We start from the raw sequence: 18,073 nt of genomic DNA, 5'->3' as shown, positions 1-18,073 counted from the left end.
TAAGGTTCTAGACATGACACAGAGTGAGACTAAAGACATGCATAGCTTCCTCAGCAGTCTGTGGTAAGATTCAGGGTACAGTGGAGAACCCAGGGTGGACTAGCCCTGAAACATATTTTTCCACTTAATCTGGACATTTAAAAATCATCAGTACATAGCTGTGTCAGTGGTTTGGAGCAATGCCAATAGAAAGTTGATGATAAACTTGCAAAATAAAGCAAACTAATATTTAATGAACGCTTGCTATTTGCTAAGCAGTTTACATATATTATTGCATTTAATTCTTATAAACAGCCCTTTAAGGTGGATTTTATCTTAGAATTTAATCATGATTGTGTTCCTAAGGCCTAGTGCAATGCCTGGTACATAGTGGGCACTTAACAAATATTGAATTAAGTTAAATTCCATAAAATCAAGAATGCATAGCTGATCTCAAGAGGAAACATCTGCAAATGCTTACCTCCACAGAATCAAATATCACTGCTGGTACAGCTATGTTGTTCATTTTTGCAGCTTTTTGGATGATATCTTCAGCCTCTCTAAATCTTCTCTGGGATATCAGCCATCGGGGAGATTCAGGAATGAACCTATAATTTATTTTTAATATTTAATAATTTTTCACAACAGCAGGGCTGGATACTATTAAATCTGAGTTTCCCCCAAATAGTTTTAATTTTGTAAAATTCTAGTTTGTCTTTTTAAAGGGAGTCCACATAAGATTTCTATTGGAGCATAGGAATAAATAAAAGTACCTTCAAGTTTCAAACTTCTGATCAAATTATAAGACCGATCATCAGTTGTGCTTGAGACCAGGACCAGACCATAAGGGGTGACATTAACTATGGGCATGTTTGAGCCAGGGCTCTGGAGAAGTTCATCCAAAACTTATAGGTAGTGTGGCTCATAAAAGAAACATAGCTACTAGACTATAAGTTCCCCTAGAGAAGAGGCTGTCTTTGCAGTGGGTCCATCCTAAGGAGAATTGCTGGTGTCCCAGCTGGTGATGTTCACAGTTTATTGGGAAAAGGATGGCCAGGGCACCTGTGTTCTTGATCGTTTCCTTTAGTCAAAAGAGAAAGTGAGGGCACTGACACCCGCCTGTGTGGGGCCCCCATGGCTTTCAACAGATTCCCAGATCAGCGAGTGCCCAAACCAGCTTTTGGGAGATGAGCCCCAATGTTGTCTTTTTGTTAATGTCTAAAAAAGCTTATTGTTTTAAATTACATAGTCTATTCCCATTTATAGCTGATGCTCAAACACAGTTGCAAATAATAGGGCTTCTATTCTTTCTAAATTTTTATTTCTCAAAGTCTTTTAGCCATTCTCCTGTCAGCTCTCATTTTCCTTACCTATTGTCAGTACAGATGGTCCCTAACTTATGATGGTTCGACTTATGATTTTTCTACTATAGGAGAAAAATGATATGCATTGAGTCGAAACCTTACTTTGAGTACTCATACATACAGCCATTCTGTTGTTCACGTTCAGTACAGTATTTAATAAATTACATGAAATATTCAACACTTAATTATAAAATAGGTTTTGTGTTAGAAAATTTTGCCCAATTGTAGGCTAATGTAAGTGTTCTGAGCATGTTTAAGGTAGGTCAGGCTGAGCTATGATATTTGGTAGGGATGCAGGGCAGGCAAGCTCCAGAGTGGGGTTTGGCCCATGAGGGTTCTTGGCTTTGCCCAGGAAAGAATTCAAGGGCAAACTGGAGGTGGAAGAAAACAGCTTTATTGAAGAGGCAATGTTACAGCTCCGTGACTGCTCCTGCAGAGCAGGGCTGCCCCACAGGCAGAGAGTAGCAGCTCAGGACAGTTTTGCACTCATATTTATAACTACTTTTAATTACATGTAGATGAAAGTTCAGTTTATGCAGAAATTTCTAGGGAAAGGGTAGTAATTTTTGGGTCATTGGGTCATTGCCATGGAAAGGGGCAATAAAGCCTGAGTGTTGTCATGGCAACAGTAAACTGACATGGCACACGGGTGGGCGTGTCTTATGGAAAGCGTCTTCTGCCCTGGCTCTGTTTTAGCTGGTCCTCAATTTGGTCCGGTGTCCAAGCCCTGCCTCTGGAGTCGTGTCTGGCCTCCTACCTCAGTAGGTTAGGTGTATTGACCTAGAATATTCTCAATTTACAATGGGCTTATTGGGATGTAACCCCATTATAAGTCGAAGAGCATCTGTACTTACTTAGCCTAGAAAACAAATTATAAGTAGCAGACACAGAGTCCTGTGTAGTTAATTGGCCCCAAACCCACACTAGGAATTAGCTCAGAGCAAAACAAATGACCAACCAGCAGGTCCCCTCTCCAGCTTAATAGCACATGAGTTGAAAAATGAGCCTAGTTTGCATTTTTCAGAATATGCCTTTAGTGGGTCCCTATAGGAACTACAATAATGTTAGGTCACTGACTCTCAGTAATTAGAACTGTGCTGTCCGACAGAAACTTCTGAAATGTTCTGTATCTGTACTAAGACAGCACCCACTAACCACATGTAGCTATTGAGCTAGTGTGATTGAAGAAATGAAAATTCAATTTTATTTACTTTTAATTAATTTTAACTTAAATAGCTGCATGTGGCTGGTGGCTACTATATTAGTGCAAAATTAGAGATCTTACTACACAGCCACGATATACCTCATGGATGGATGCTTCTACTTTGGGCCAGTATCTTTCTCCAATCAGATTATGCTTAGAAATATCCTACCTTTTTTTCTACAGACCACTGGCCTCAGATTCTTAATGTTTAATCAGCTAGAAATTGCATAGCTTTCCTCACGTTGCATCTATGTCCTGCTTCCCTACCCCATCCCCACCGCCTATACACATACTCCATTCACACCTGTGGCCACTTACTGCCAAGCCTTTTAAAGGAAACTTGGGACATAAAAAGTCCCCCAAACCACCAGCAGTGCCTCTATGTAGGTTTACCTCCCATTTCTAGCCCACTGTACTCAGGGCCACTGGTATCTCTAGTTTTGAATTGCTTTGATTTTTTTTTGGTGCACATAATCTCAAATCTAGCTGATCATTTCAAAAGTCAATGGAGTGCCAAATGAGGTAGCACACTATAATCTCTCTGTAGATTGAATTCAGACTAAACAGCAGTGAGGTGTTGCTGGAGAGCTTGTCTCATACTGAGCAGGCGGCAGGGTCCATGTCAGCTCTAAGCATCCCTCCATACCCCAACCACTAGACTGATGAGCATCCCTTTGGGAAGACCCACCTGCAAGGATGGGATGTTCAGAAGAAAGCTATTTTCTTTTATAGGAAAATGGTAAGACCACTGGTAAATGTTCAGGGGGAGCACTCAGCTTGTCAGTGCTGGTCCCAGGCTGGCCTCTGTCTGGGGCAAGTCCTGTCCCTGGTACAGTATGCCCACAGCCAGGAGCATTCATGGACCGGCTCCTGGGGAATAGAAGAAAAAGCTCTCCTTAGGGCAGAGTGAGCAGGCTCCCTGTGGGATGGACCTTCTCTGCTGGAAACTCTGGAGGCTGACTCTGGAGGGCTAATGGATCAGAGCTGTTCGTTCCTCGCTGTGACATATGGTCCCGAGGCAAAGACCCCATCCCTACTAATCTCTGTACAGCCCATCAGAGGCTTTATATTGTTATTCTCTCTCTCTCTCTCTCTTTCTCTCTGATAGACTCATACCTTAATCAGATTGATTATAACTTTTTTTTTTTTGAGACAGCATCTCATTCTATCTGGGCTGGAGTGCAGTGGCATGATCATATAGCTCACTGTAATCTTGAACTCCCGGGCTCAAGGGACCCTCCCACCTCTGCCTCCTAAGTAGCTGGGACTACAGGTGCTCACCACTGCACCCAGCTAATTTTTTATTTTTAGTACAGACAGGGTTTTGCCATGTTGCCCAGGCTGGTTTCGAACTGCTGGGCTAAAGTGATCCTCCCACCTTGGCCTCCCAAAGTGCTGGGATTACAGGTGTGAACCACCATACCTGGCTAATTATAACATTTTGAAAGTACTGGTCTCTTAGGTCAAAATGACAACTAGAGCCAGAGAACATAGTTTATTAAAATCATTCAGCTGAAGAGGCAGAAAAGAACCTTTGAATAATCTTGTCTTGTGTCTTGAGAGAACCTTAGTCACTAACATCTTTTCCAATAAATTCAGCTAGCAAGGGAGTTGTGGAGAGAAGGACAGATGATGATGATGATAATTACTCTCATTCAGAAAATTGCTCTGCTCTTGTAAGTCTGGGATGCTTTCCTTGGAGGCACAGCTATGTAGATAATGGCCAGCCCTTATTCACTGCTCCTCAGGCTGGGTTTCCCGGTCCTCAGACAGGGTTCCAGAGGAATGTTGCAAATCAGAATAATACATAACCTTTAACAAACTGTCAACTCCCCCTGCACACTTCATGCCAATAATTTACACTAGTAAATCACAGCACTCTTACAGGTCATGAGAATACAGGGGCTTAGAGTGAGCCCACCTGACCTGCGCTATCTCGTCAAACAGGTGGCCTGCCTGTCAACCTCTATGACTGCCTAACAGCTGCAGTAAGATAAAGGCCTAGACAGCTTCCCAGTCAGGAGGTATCCAAAGGACAGGGCAACCATGAGGTCTAGTCTAAATTGTGAGTTCCAAAAAATGGTCAAAGAAGCTTGTGTTATGTGTAAGCAGGTAGAAGTTATGCAGTTCGGTGAAACCAGTCAGTGCTGGAAGATTTGACTTTGATATAATGAAATCAAACGAAGAAGAATTAATGAGAGAGAAAGAGAATGAGAGAGAGACAGAACCAGACCCACCAATGGAAGGAATCTCCTTTTCTCTTGCTTAAATATGAAAAAGCAAAGGAACAGGAAATCTCCAAAAAGAGGGTATGTCTGACACCTTGTTCTATGATTTTTAATTTATTCTTTCACCTGAAATCCCCCAGATAGTCATATTGGGCAAGACTGAGGCCAGAATCTTCAAACTTTGTTATTCCTATAACTGTTGTGTTAAAACTGAGTTGGGAGGTTGTGGGAGGAGAGAAGAGAACATTTCTCTAACAATTTATTAAATAAAAAGTAATTTTCTCACTCTTCAAGACATAGCAGATAAATAGGCACACTATCATAGTGCTAATAAATAGGCTTCCCTTTCATAGATGCTAATCGTTATATGATAGGGAAGCTTGAAGAATTACATTAGTTGGAGAGAGTGAGATTTTTCTAGAGAGAGAAAAGTGATGAAAGAGCAGGGGGCAGAGTTAAAAACAACAAAATCCAACACCACCAGCTCCACAAATAACAAGTAGCAACAGACAGGAGTGGCTGGTATCAAGGAAGAGATTGGAATCCTGAGAATGTGCTTTTTAGGACAATGGAGACTCAAACTCCAGCACACAGGCCCACCCACAATGAGGCAAAAACTCTCCCGGCTTGGAAGCTGGCCTCCGCGAGTTCCGTGGAGGTCATGCAAGCCCAGGCTAGGTCAGCACCAGGCTCCAGGTGTGTTCCAGGTGTGCTGACCCGCAGCAGAGGGCCTGTCTGGGGACGAGTCACACTCACCACCACAGCGGGACACACAGCACTCCCGGCACCGTCAGCGCCAGCAGCAGCATCCGCCAGTCTCTGATGAAGTAAGCAAACAGTGGCAGCAGCATATAGCCAACTGCAAAAAATGTGCACACTCCTAATGTAGAGAATATAATACGAACTGACTTGCCAAGAATTTCTGTTCCTGTTCAAAACAAGGGAGGAGTATTAGCATATTAACTCACTTTAATATTTGCTTTTTATATCATTATGTAGCAGTTAGAGTTCAAACTATCACCACTTAGAAAAGGGGAAAGGCATTTGCCTCATGGCCCAGAGCAGGCATGGTCAGGGTAGAGGAAGGTGGGACGTGATCCAAGACTTGGCAACTTATAGAAGGTTGAATTTCTATGAGATTTTAATGGAGCCATAGATTTATTTATTTATTTTTAATTAATTTATTATTATTATTATTTTTTTTGAGACAAAGTCTCCCTCTGTTGCCCGGGCTGCAGTGCAGTGGCGTGATCTCAGCTCACTGCAACCTCCGCCTCCCGAGCTCAAGTGACCTTCCCACTTCAGCCTTCCGAACAGCTGGAACTACAGGCGTGCACCACCACGCCTGGCTAATTTTTGTATTTTTAGTAGAGACAGAGTTTCGCCATGTTGGCCAGGCTGGTCTTGAACTCCTGACCTCAAGTGATCTACCTGCCTTGGCCTCCCAAAATGTTGGGATTACAGTCATGAGCCACCGCGCCTGGCCAACTTATTTTAAGGCTATTCCATGTCATAAAAATATCATGCCCAGCCCCAAGAGCTAATCCCTTCTGAGAATGCCACATTTCCAAAATAAGAGCCCCAACATGAGAAGCAGAGAGAGCATTTCAGGAGACAAGCAGTGGCTCTTCTGAGGGGCCATGTGGGGTCAAGGTGTGTGTAGCCTTTCCAACAGTTCTGAACTGTAAATAAACAGACATTGGCCCATCAGGAAGCAGTGGAGAGTTCACCATTTCCAAGACCTCAGGGCACACTTACCCATGCCTGAGCCCTGAGAAGTCAGCTGGAGTGAGCTGGCTCTGGAGGTGCACAGACAGGCCTTCCTGCAGCATGCTGTGCCCAGAGATCAGCCCAGGCAGACACAGTCCATTTGGACCAAGGAAAGAAAAGCAGGCGCTGTTCTGCTGCCCCTGCAGGCAGCAGCCCTAGACCTGGCCACACACCCATTGAACTCACAGTGCTTTCCCTGAACAGCAGAAAGGCCCATGACTGCTTGGTGCGGGCACTGCTTTTTGGGAAAGGACATGCAGGCGACTATTGGCCTCTGCTCTGCTCAGTGCCACAGTGGATCACTCGGCACCAGATGGGAGTCCAAGAACAAAGCTCCTTCTCTTGTCACGGAGCTCTGGGCCCTTTCCACAGAGTCTGCCCTTGGTTCACTACACCTGGGGCGGAGATGTGACCAATGGCAATGGCTCTGCCTTTTGTTGGGGATCTGCCCATGCTATAGAGAAGTGGCCTGGAAGATACAAAACAGATAATTCAAAGGTCATTCATGCTTGCCTTTTAAGAGAGATTTTCTCAGTCATGTTTATATGCCCTAGGCACAGGCTAAGGGATTAACAGCTAATTCCAGAGAAGCAGCAAAATTACTATGTTGGCTGGTTTCTCATTTTACCACCTACCTGTTCCCATCCCACCCCACTCATTCCCCTTCACTGTTCATAACTGAGAGATCTGCCTCAGTGGGTCCCTCTCAAGAGGCCATTTAAAAACCCGGACTGATAGAAACAGCCAGTACTTTGTGCCTCCTGCATCCCATGTTGGAGACAATTGCCCTAACCACCCAGAGCATTGCTCAGCCTATAAACCCATTTCCAAGGATAGGGCCTGACTTCTTTGAGGATCATGAGTATGATTTCCAGGTCTTTTCTGACCTCATTAATGACCTTCCTGCTATGCACTGGTTTCTAAACCCCTTGGCCGTGATTGTGATGTGGAAATAAATAGAAGGTGCTTTATTCTTAGGCAGAGATTTAGTGGCAGAGGGTTTGATTTTGGAAAAGAGAAAGGGCGCAGGATCAAGTGAGAATCTTGTAGAATTGTGAGGCCAGAGGAGCTTTCTCCTACCTTCATGACCTTGTTAAGAAAAGAGAAGTTACACTACTGGGTTCCTGGATAATCTCCCTCTCTAAGCATGGGTCCCAGACCAGAACAGTTATATAACTTTGCAGAGTGCATGTTGGGGACAGAGACTTTGTAGGTCTCTCTCTTTGCCTTCCTGTGGACAGCATGGATGGTACAAATTGAAATAATTCCTTTTTAGTCCTACTTTCTGCTCTCTTTTAGGCAGTCACCCTTCCTTAAACAGGATCACCATCTTCACAGCTAGCATTTTTTTGAGTAGGTACTTTGAGACAGGTTCCAGGCTAAGTGTTTACATATATTATCTCTTTGACCCTTCACACCAGTTATATAAAAACTAATATTCCAGGCCAGGCACGGTGGCTTATGCCTGTAATCCCAGCACTAGGGAGGCCAAGGCAGGCAGATCACCTGAGGTCAGGAGTTTGAGACCAGCCTGACCAATATGATGAAACCTGTCTCTACTAAGAATACAAAAATTAGCCAGGCATGGTGGCATGCACCTGTAATCCCAGCTATTCGGGAGGCTGAGACAGGATAATCGCTTGAACCCAGGAGGCAGAGGTTGCAGTGAGCCGAGATCATGCCACTGCACTCCAGACTGGGCAACAAGAGCGAAACTCCATTTCAAACAAAAACAAAAACTAAAACAAAAGCTAATATTCCTCCTACTTTACACATAATTAGCTGAGACTTCAGAGTTAAAGCCAATTGCCTAAATTCATGCACATAATAAGTGGTGCACCAGGATTTAAGCCTTATTTGCTCTATGGATACTGGTCTACCTTCCAAGAAAAAAATTACTGGGGGCATGACTTGGCCTTATAAAGCAGTTCTTCAACTGAGATTCCAGTAGAGACATGAGGGGAGATGGGTAAGGCCATATCCTGCTGTCATTTTTACAGTTTTTCTTTTTTTCTTTCTTTTTTTTTTTTTTGAGACAGACTTGTGCTCTGTTGCCTAGGCCAGAGTGCAGTGGTGCAATCTCAGCTTACTGTAACCTCTGCCTCCTGGGTTCAAGCGATTTTCCTGCCTCAGCCTCCCAAGTAGCTAGGACTACAGGCGCTTGCCACCATGCCTGGCTAATTTTTGTATTTTTAGTAGAGACGGGCTTTTGCCATGTTGGCCAGGCTGGTCTTGAACTCCTGACCTCAGGTGATCCACCCACCTTATCCCCCTTTCAGAAGTGGATTTACATTTTCCCTTCCTTGGCTTGTCACTGGAAGCCAGCCAGACCCCTCTGAGTAATGCTAGGAGAGAAGCCTGATTACACAGATCTTTTATGGCCTGCAGCTGCCATGAGCTTTCCATGTGGCAGTGAAACATGACACAGCAGTGACTCCTGCTGTGCTGACGGGGGATCCCTGTCCTGGCCCCCTATGCTCTATCTGCCTCTTCTGCCTGCTTTGCTTCTAGGGCAAAGCCTGGTTGGTCTTGGTTTGGCTGGGCCTCTGAGTTTCTCCTGGGAGTGAAACTTTGACATCTAAGCCAAAGGGACATGACCTGGCTAGGATGAGGGCCAGCATAGCCCTAGGAGTATTGCCCACCACCTGTCACACCCATCTGAATCTGAGCACTCTCTCCAAGAGGGAGTGACTCAGAGAGGGCCAGGCTGCCTTCCATGTAGAGCAGTACCTGCCCCAGGAACCGCTGGGCCCATTCCACACAGAGGCAGGACATGCACCTTCATAAATGACCAACATAGGCTCTCAGTAGACCCCAGCTCAAGAAACAAGACTGTAGTGCAGCTGCCAGGATATGAGGTGAGACCCAGGAACCATGGGCTAGGAGTGTCCTCCATCTGGCATGGGGAGAACCTGGGTTCCTTGATGCTGAGTTGCTACTAGAGTGACTGTGATAAGCCGTCCTTCATGGAGATATTATTATGAAGACTGAGATCATGTATGTAAAGTGCCTAGGAGGGTGTCTGGCATGTGGCAGGTGCTCAGTAATAGTTATTCTTTATCCTGATCAAGCAGTTGAAATGTGCTACATATCAGGGGAATGATGGAAAGTACAATGCTTTTGATCCAAAAAGGCCCAGTGGAAGACAGAACTCCTCTTCAGGGCTTAACAGATGTTCCCTTGCTCAGGGCTTCCCCTCTGTCTGCACCAATCACTCCAGTCAAAAGTAACATTTCCTATCTCTGTGTATACCCAGCAATATGTGCCCCACTCCCTTGACCCATGTCCCCATGTCCACAGTGACAGCTGCATTGGCTGCAGAGGCACAACCAGGCAGTGAGCTCCTTGTGAAGAGACAGGAGTAAGTTCTTGCTCTTCCCTGGGTCTCCCCAGTTCTTCCCTCTTACGGTGCAATGCAAAAAAGGTATGCCAGCAAATTTCTGCATCACGTTTACGTATTTATATGCCAGCTCATCCCTTGGAGATTTTGAGGCAACTTCAAATTTAAATACAATAAAATAATGGTAACATTAAAGTAAGATATAAAGAAAAGTAAAAAGTTGTGCCTTGGTGAAAAGATCAAAAATATGCAGCTGACTATTTTGAAAACAGTTTGGCAGTTCCTCAAAAGGTTAAATATAGAATCACCATAGGACCCAGCAGAGGTCCTACCTTATACCCAAGAGAATTAAAAACATATATCCACAAAAATACTTATTCTCCAATGTTCATAGCATTATTCATAACAGCCCCAAAGTAGAAACACCCAGATGTTCAATGACTGATGAATGGATGACTGAAATGTGTTGTCTTCATCCAGTGGAATACTAATTCATGTTACAACATGGATCAACCTTGAAAACAAGTGGAGTCAGTCACAAAGGCCACATAATATATGATTCTGTTTATATCAAATGTGCGGAATAGGGAAATCCATTAAAGGCAGAAAGTAAATTAGTGGTTGCCAGGGGCGAGGGGAAGAGGGAAATGACTGCTAATTCATATAGGGTTTCTTTTCAGGGTGAAGAGGAGTTAGATAGTGTTGATGGCTGTACAACTTTGTGAATATGCTAAAAACCACTGAATTATACACTTTAAAAGTGTGAATATCATGGTATGCAAATCTGTCATGGACTGAATGTTTGTGTCCCTCTATTATTCATTCATTGATCCCCTGACCTGATAGGGTATAGGATTAGTGTCCTTACAAGAAGAGACACCAGAGAGTGAGCTCTCTATGGCTCGCTCTCTCTTTCTTGCTTTCCCTCTTTCTGAGCACTTGCGCAGAGGAAAGACCATGTGAGGACTTAGGGAGAAGGCAGCCATCTGCAACCCAATGGGAGAACCCTCACCAGACACCAACCCTGCTGGCACTTTGATCTTGGACTTCTACCTTCCACAACTGTGGAAAATAAATTTTGGTTGTTTAAACCACCCAGCCTATAGGATTTTGTTACGGCATCCTAAACAGGCGAAGACAAAATTATATTTCAACTGTTCAATTTAAAAACAGTAAAAAATATATATATATGTGGCTGGTAAAAGCTGCATCATTGATGTAGTTAAATTTCAAATTTGCCTGAGCTTCCTGGTAGCCAGAGTTGTGAAGGAAGATGCCATCACTTACACACCTATCAAAAGGAGGAACCTCTAGACATCAGAGGAAGCAAAGCTTTAAATGGTTCAGCATGCCCAAAGAAATGTCACATGGAGGTTGATGTTAGAAGTACTGAAAAATACTGAATTAATGAATCAGTCAAGAGTTTTTTTGTGTTTTTAAATACAGAAACACTTTTTGTGTTTAAGCAGCTAGTTATGGGGGATAAGAGAGGATACTGATGGCATTCTACCCAGAAGGCTATTGACAGGTGGAGGCCATTATTTCTGGGCAACAGTAGGAGATTGTGAGGGGAGCTGGAGCGTGGGTAGGGTTAGTGTCCTTGGTCCCGAGTGGTCATTTCCTCCTAAACCAGCATCATTCCGGCAACACCATCACTTCCAGGCATGTCTGCTTTATGCTGTGTAGGGTAGCACTGTTCTTTCTTTCTCTTTTCTAGTCTGCTACGACTGTGGCAGCCTTGATCATTTTTAAAAAGCAGCACAAAACAAGGACTCATTTCTGCACTGCTTTGACAGTGGGAGTAATTTGGCTTCCCAAGTTAATGTGAAATTATCATGCAGAGCTTTGCCAACCCTTCCTTAGGGCCAGAGGGTGGAAGCGAAGGCACCTACCAAACGCCTCAGCCCAGACCACACCCTTTGGTTTATTTTAGTCAAATACAACCTGGAATTCAGCTATTTTATCCCAGAAACACCAGAGAGCGCTGCTGCACTGTAGGGAAGCTAGCAGCCACCTTGCCTTTGTACTGTGTCCCCCAACCCCAGGTGCTGACTGGGGCGTCCAGCCATTCCAGAGCAGGCTGGTTTTCAGGGACACTTAAACTTTCAGACCTGAGAACCCAACACAACGAGTCTCATACCAGGATACAAAAGCCAGCAATTTCCTGCAGAGCACAATGGAGTAAAACTACCACGAAGAGGCTCCCAGAGCACCCTATAACAGGCCTGGCCCCAGGCTGATGGCAAGCCCTGAGAGGCTTGGATCCCAGCTGATAGCGAGGCTGCTGCACCCAGGGTCTTACCTACTGACTGGCTGGCTTGACTGATCTTCCATGGCCTTACTTTCCCCTTGGCCCTCTTACCCTTCTTCACCCTGCATGTGGGACCACACGCTGCATGGGAGCTGGGAGGAGAGTAGATGATAGTGTCACAGCCGGCAGGGGAGGGCAGCCCTTTCCTGTAGGAAGCCTGGGGTATGCTCTCCCTGCCTCACCCACTCACACAGGGGAGGCTTGGAGGCCCCAGAATCACCCTGTGCCACTGAAAAGGCAGATCTCAGTGCTGCCCATTCTATAGAACTGGGGATGCCACCACCTGGCACAAGTCCCACCTTGTTCCCATTCCCATGGAGAGAGCTTCTCTGGCTTCACCGTGACTCTCTGCCCTTCTGTTCCAGATGGTCCTTCAGGTCCTCCTGGGATATGGGCCTGCTGGTCAGAGTCCTCCGTTTTGGGGAGGCCTGTTTGGCTTTTGGTATGTGTCTGGCCCAAGGTTTTTCAGGCTTAGGGAGGATCGTCACACGGAAGATGGATTCTGGGGACTTTGAACATGAAGACAATAGGCTTTGCCTTGTGTTCTTGGAGCCACTGGGGACTAGGAGGTTGCAATTTCTATCCTAAGTTCCTCCAACCTCCAGTTTCCAACAACACTGGCCTGAAGCTCCCTGTGCCCTCTACACAAATGATCTTCAAGAAAATCTTGCCCCGCTCCTTCCCCCTGCAGGAAGGGGAGCAGCCTCCTCCTGCTGGGGCCTGCTGAAGAGTGTGCTACCTGCTGGGACCATGTGGCTCCAGCATGTTCTTCCCACCTTGTCTCCTCCCTTCTCCCCTCTGCAGACACTGAGGCTGAGCCCATGGCACGGGGCTCTTCGCAAATAATTAAAGGAGTAGAGTTGGAATATTTCCATCCTGGCAACTTGACAGAAGGTGTACACACCATCAATTAAGACAGTACAGCATCTCCAAAGCCAACGAGTCCTTCAGACTCTTAAAAAGCAATCAGAGTCACCTAACCAGATTCGGACTTTTGAGGCAAGAAGAATCGTTAGACTTCTATTAAAGGAGTATTATTAATAATGACACTGTGACAATAGGGACAAATTGGGATGGTATTGAGCCACCTAGAATATATTATCACCCTAGAGATGATGGGAACTGGTGTCTACTGTCCCAGGGATACCCCTCACCTCTGCTTCTCTCATTTGCCCATTCGCTGGGCTCAAGAGAACACACTCTCTCACTCCTGTGGATGACCCTCATCAACTCGCCTGGAGCTCACCTAACTCCCTCCCAGGAAAAGCTGCTGAGGGCCCCAGGGACCTCTTCATGACCTTGTAGCTGATGAGTCTTCCTCATGCAGCCTGACAGGAGATGGGGCTATCAGTGTGGGGAGGCTTGTCCTGTGCTTAGCTGATAGGCTCTGGGGTGGGCCCTAACTCAGGGTGAGGCCAGATAGGCCCAGTGATGGCGGGCTGGCACTGAACTCCCCCTGTCTGACATGAGCCTCCCCACCTGTGTACTGGCCACAGTGACTACCCTAAGTCTCTTCACAGGCAACCAGGAAGAAGTCTCAAGCCTACACAAATCAGATCAAAGACATCCTCAGGCTGCCCTTCCCCTAAACTGTCCTCCTCTGTGCCTCTCTTAAGCCCTGTGCTCCGGAGAATGTGTCTCAGCTGTTGTGCAGCTGGTTCTTAATGGCTCCTGCTCTTCTTCTCCACCACATTTCAGGGCTCAGCACAGAGGTGGCTCTCTGCGAGTGCCTGCCCTGCCCCTGACTTGCTCCAAGAGCTGTGGCTACGGCTCCCTCCCAACACACATATATCCAAAGGCTTTGGAAGCACAGCCCAATGGCCCAATGATTTCCACTTTCTGGGCCTTTCAGAGGGTTAGAGGGAAGCACCCCATGTCCCAGAAGCCATTCCTACCTAGTATGAAGGCTACCACATAGTTGGAGATCTGGCCCATGCCCACGATGACAAATAACACAGTGAACATCTCCCAGCTGATGGAGAAAATCTGCAGGAAGCTGAAGCCAGTCTGTACAGCCATGGTTGCGAAGAGAACGTTCTTCCTGCCAAACCTAGAGAATGCAGTATAACACAAAACATGAGATGTGTAGGTTGCCAAGGTGTGTTGCAAGCCCTGAGTCAGGCATCAATGCAGACTTAGTGTTTTTTTAGGGCTCTGACAGACTTTTTTCCCTGTCACATCCTCCCATCTTCCTCCTTGGTGAGGTCTCAGGCATCCATCTGCTCAGGAGATAGCTTTTGAGATTCTCAGCTTCCTGTGGAGACACCATGTCTCAAAAGCATGGAGCAGTGTAGGCAAGGACCTTGTGGAAATATGCTCTTTAGAAGGAGCCACAGATAGATGCTACCAGCACATTTCTGGAAAGTGGGTACAGCACAGATTGCAGATATTTCTTGAATCAGCAACATGAAAATTCTGTAAATCCAGAACTAAGAGTCACTCTGCAAGTGGTTTTTAACCTTGGCTGCACTTGGAATCACCTGGAGAGCTTGGAAAAAATACTGATGCCAGCACCCCACCTCCCAAGATTTTGGGATACAGTTTGGGTATTAGGATTTGGGAAAGTTTCCCAGATGAGTAGCGTGCAACCAAAATTGCAAACCACTGCTCTGTGGGAAGGTGTAGCTTTCAGCAATGTCTGTTGGTGACACTGAAGTTGGTTTAAGTATTATCTTCACATTCTGGTAGTGACCAGTGGATAGAATGGAGCACAGGTGTGAGCAGAACAGCCTTTCCCGCCCCATTTTCCAAACTCATGTCTCTGGCTGTTGGCTTGGGCTGGGAGGCTTTCCCCCGCACTGCCATTTAGTACCCCCACCTTCCTGCACTGGTCACCCAGCACATACAGGGGCCTGTGGAATACTGTCTCCCGGTGCTGTGATGCTGCCTTCTCAGGCCTGTAAGCTCTATGAGGCTCAGAGCCAGCGTCAGCTCTGTGGCCCCAGTGCCTAGCCCAGGGTCCAAGCCACAGCAGCAGTGTGTGCACAGTTGGGGCTCACTGTCTGGCTGCTGGCTGTTTGCAGACAGATCCTGTGCCATCCACCCCTACCCCTGAGGTGGTGGTGGAGCAGGGAGGGCAGTGGTGATGGCAGCGTCATGTTTTGTCAAGGAGTCTGTGGTATGAGGACCCCACTTTCCAGTGGGGTCAGTGGCCCCTCCCCACCACTGGCCAAAGCCCTGGGAGCATGAGGCTGGGAGAATGGAACAAAAGTGTGTCCAGGTGAAGGGGACTGAGGGCAGGGTGAATAGGAGACATTGGGGCTCCTCCTATCACTGAATCAGTGGCCTGAGGGTCCTCCCTTTCTCTGGGTAGAAATACCCTGAATTCAGTCCAGCCCCAAGATAGGCAGTGATTGACAAGGGGCACCATCCCACCTTCCTCCCCTCCCATGTGCTTACCTGTCTGACAGCTGCCCGGACACGAAGGAGCCGAGGAGCACGCCTACGAAGAACAGGGAGGTGGTGAGGGGCACCTTCCAGTTGTCCTCACACACCAGATTCCACTGCCAAGGAAGACAGCATGAAGCGTGAGCCCAACCCTGAGGCAGACCTCAATCCCAGCCCAGCTCTGAGGGAATATTAGCACGGCTGGCGGGCAGACTCTCCTCCCCTGGGCCAGGATATTGCCTTTGTACAAAGGGCATAGGCCTTGCAGGCCTGGGTTTGACTGGCCTGTGCCGGGACTGGGGAGAGTAACCTGGGGCAGGTCACTGCCCTCCCTGAAACTCAGGATCCTCTTTGGAAAGGGAGGGTGATGCTCCTACTCTGCTCGCATTACATAGCAAGAAGCCAGCCAAGGCCATGGCTGTGACTGGTGACCCCTCAGCTGTGAGGCAGTCCAAAGTAAAGGTGGCACTGCATCTTCAGAAGCCAGCCTAGTGCGGAGGGGAGGTGTTTGAAAAGCCCAAAGGGCAGGGCAGAGGGCATGGCCACTTGGTCCAGGCGTAAAATTTCTTTTCCCTTGTTGAAAAGTGCAAGTGGTTCCAGGAGCTATGTGACTTTATTTTCTGAGCAGGCCCCTCTGAGAAATCATGTGGTCCCTGGTCCACTCACGCCTAGGCCAAGCTTGTGGCCTGATTCGGGGCCCCATCGTTCTGGGGCCTACTTACTCCTCTCAGGGCTCCCTAGCTCCCCTCCTACATCCCTACACCCTCCTTCCCATCCAGTCTTTCCAGAAGTGTGGTCCCTCCCATTCCCTAGGGCCTGTGGGATGCTGCTGCCCTAACAAGTCCCTGCCAGTGCATCTACAAAATGAGTTTCAGCCAGAGTTTCAGTTTGACTTAAGTCAATTAAGCAACATCTCAAGGGAGGTGACAAAAATTTCAAAGTGTGTTTAGTGACCTTTCATTTATTAAAAACAAATAAACAAACAGATGCCAATGAGCACTTTGGGCTTGGGTTTTGGGGGCTGCTGTCTGTGGCGAGATGATCCAGTCTGGAGGAAAGACCCCTGCCTCCCACCCAGCCCTAGCTCCATCTTGGATGGGGCTGCTTTTACTGCATTTGCCAAACAATTCCTTCTGAATCCTCACAACTCCCTTGAAAGTGTGGTGGATTTAAGCACAAACTTGCATATTTATATCACACCTCATTCTGCAGCAGACAGAGGTGTTTATAAAGACACACACAAGAGAAAAATGTAAAACAAAAAGCTAAGGGAATTGGGGCAAATGGAAAATAAAGAGGAGGGAAGTTGCAAAAACCAAGCCTGGGGTAAGACTGACCCTAGACTATCCTGTCCACGGGCCTGCCTGCTTGCCAGACGGGGCTCCAAAACTGGCTCTGCGTATCCCAGCAGCTCAGCTCTCAGAAGGGTTACAGTATCCGAAGTAGTCCGCTTATTCGCAGAAGCACAGTTGTTCTGAATACTGAGATCCGAAAGAAGTGTCTCCTATGTACTTCTTCCACAAAGGAGCCACTCTGTGATGCTGAGGATAATGTCCTCAAGAATAGTCCTGACCTAGAGACAATAGCAAGATTCATGAGGCCACCTGTCACAGTGCTCACAATGCTGGCCACAGGCAACGCCCAACACAGCTCTGCAGAAGAAAAACAACTTGGGCCAGGAAGTTAGCGCTCTGCTGCTCAGGCACAATCCAAGGATAAATCTCAGACTGTACCCAGAGCAGGATTGCCTCACCTGGGGCTCTTGCATGGGCTTCAGGAGAAAGGGAAATGAATCCTCTAAAACTGTATGGCCAGATTAATGTGTTCTGCCAGTCCATAGACCGGAAGTGGTAAACAGGATGTGTGCCTGCATTCATGGCCATCTCCCTCCAAAAATAACTGTCCAAAGCTTCAGATAAAAGCTTGGGATCTGCTTCTGACTTAGAGAGATGAGCAATTGAGGCCCAAAGCCTCATGATGTGGTGTGACCTATTTTGCAGAAGATTAAACTGAGACTGTGAGAATGGGATTTGTCTGAAGTCATAGCAAGTAAATGAGCATGATAGATACCTACTTGGGCCTCAGAACCCAATCTTGTACCAGTGTCCTGCTTTGGACCTATACTCCCTAAGGCAGGACAAAATGAGCTTATTAAATATGATGCCTTACACTTCTTCAAGGAATGTGATACCAGGAGACAATTACCCAGGACTGGGAGTAGAAGGCCTCCATCACAGCCTTTAGCCTCAGACTGAGCCAAGAAGAAATCAAGATTGGTAGAGGCATTAACATGCCAACCATCATCATTCCATCTGCAGTTGAGCAGAAAAGCTCTTTCAAATATAATGTGCTCTCCTTTGTAGTCTGTCAAATATTTTTCTGTCTGGACTTTGCCTTAGGGCAGGATAGATAGGATTTAGAGATAGAAAGGAAAGGAAGGCTGTTAGATGTGGAGCCAGGCATTGCATGAGCAAAGGGTAGGACTGGGAA

The 18,073-nt window shown here is 46.6% G+C and overlaps 1 protein-coding gene across 2 annotated transcripts in view; it reads right to left on the bottom strand.

The window, feature by feature from the left end:
• SLC22A4 (solute carrier family 22 member 4) overlaps nt 1–18,073 on the bottom strand; it is a 49,700-nt gene that overhangs the window by 16,316 nt on the left and 15,311 nt on the right. For both annotated transcript variants that reach the window (XM_001163062.6, XM_016953759.3), the window contains exons 2-5: nt 15,596–15,699; nt 14,092–14,246; nt 5,532–5,703; nt 461–587 (exon numbers count right to left, since the gene is read on the bottom strand). In XM_001163062.6, coding sequence (XP_001163062.1) covers nt 461–587; nt 5,532–5,703; nt 14,092–14,246; nt 15,596–15,699 — 558 coding nt within the window. The remainder of the gene's footprint in view (nt 1–460; nt 588–5,531; nt 5,704–14,091; nt 14,247–15,595; nt 15,700–18,073) is intronic.

The sequence above is a fragment of the Pan troglodytes genome, chromosome 4 (genome assembly GCF_028858775.2).
Source record: "Pan troglodytes isolate AG18354 chromosome 4, NHGRI_mPanTro3-v2.0_pri, whole genome shotgun sequence".
NCBI lineage: Eukaryota > Metazoa > Chordata > Mammalia > Primates > Hominidae > Pan > Pan troglodytes.
This window is presented reverse-complemented; position numbering and strand designations above follow the sequence as displayed.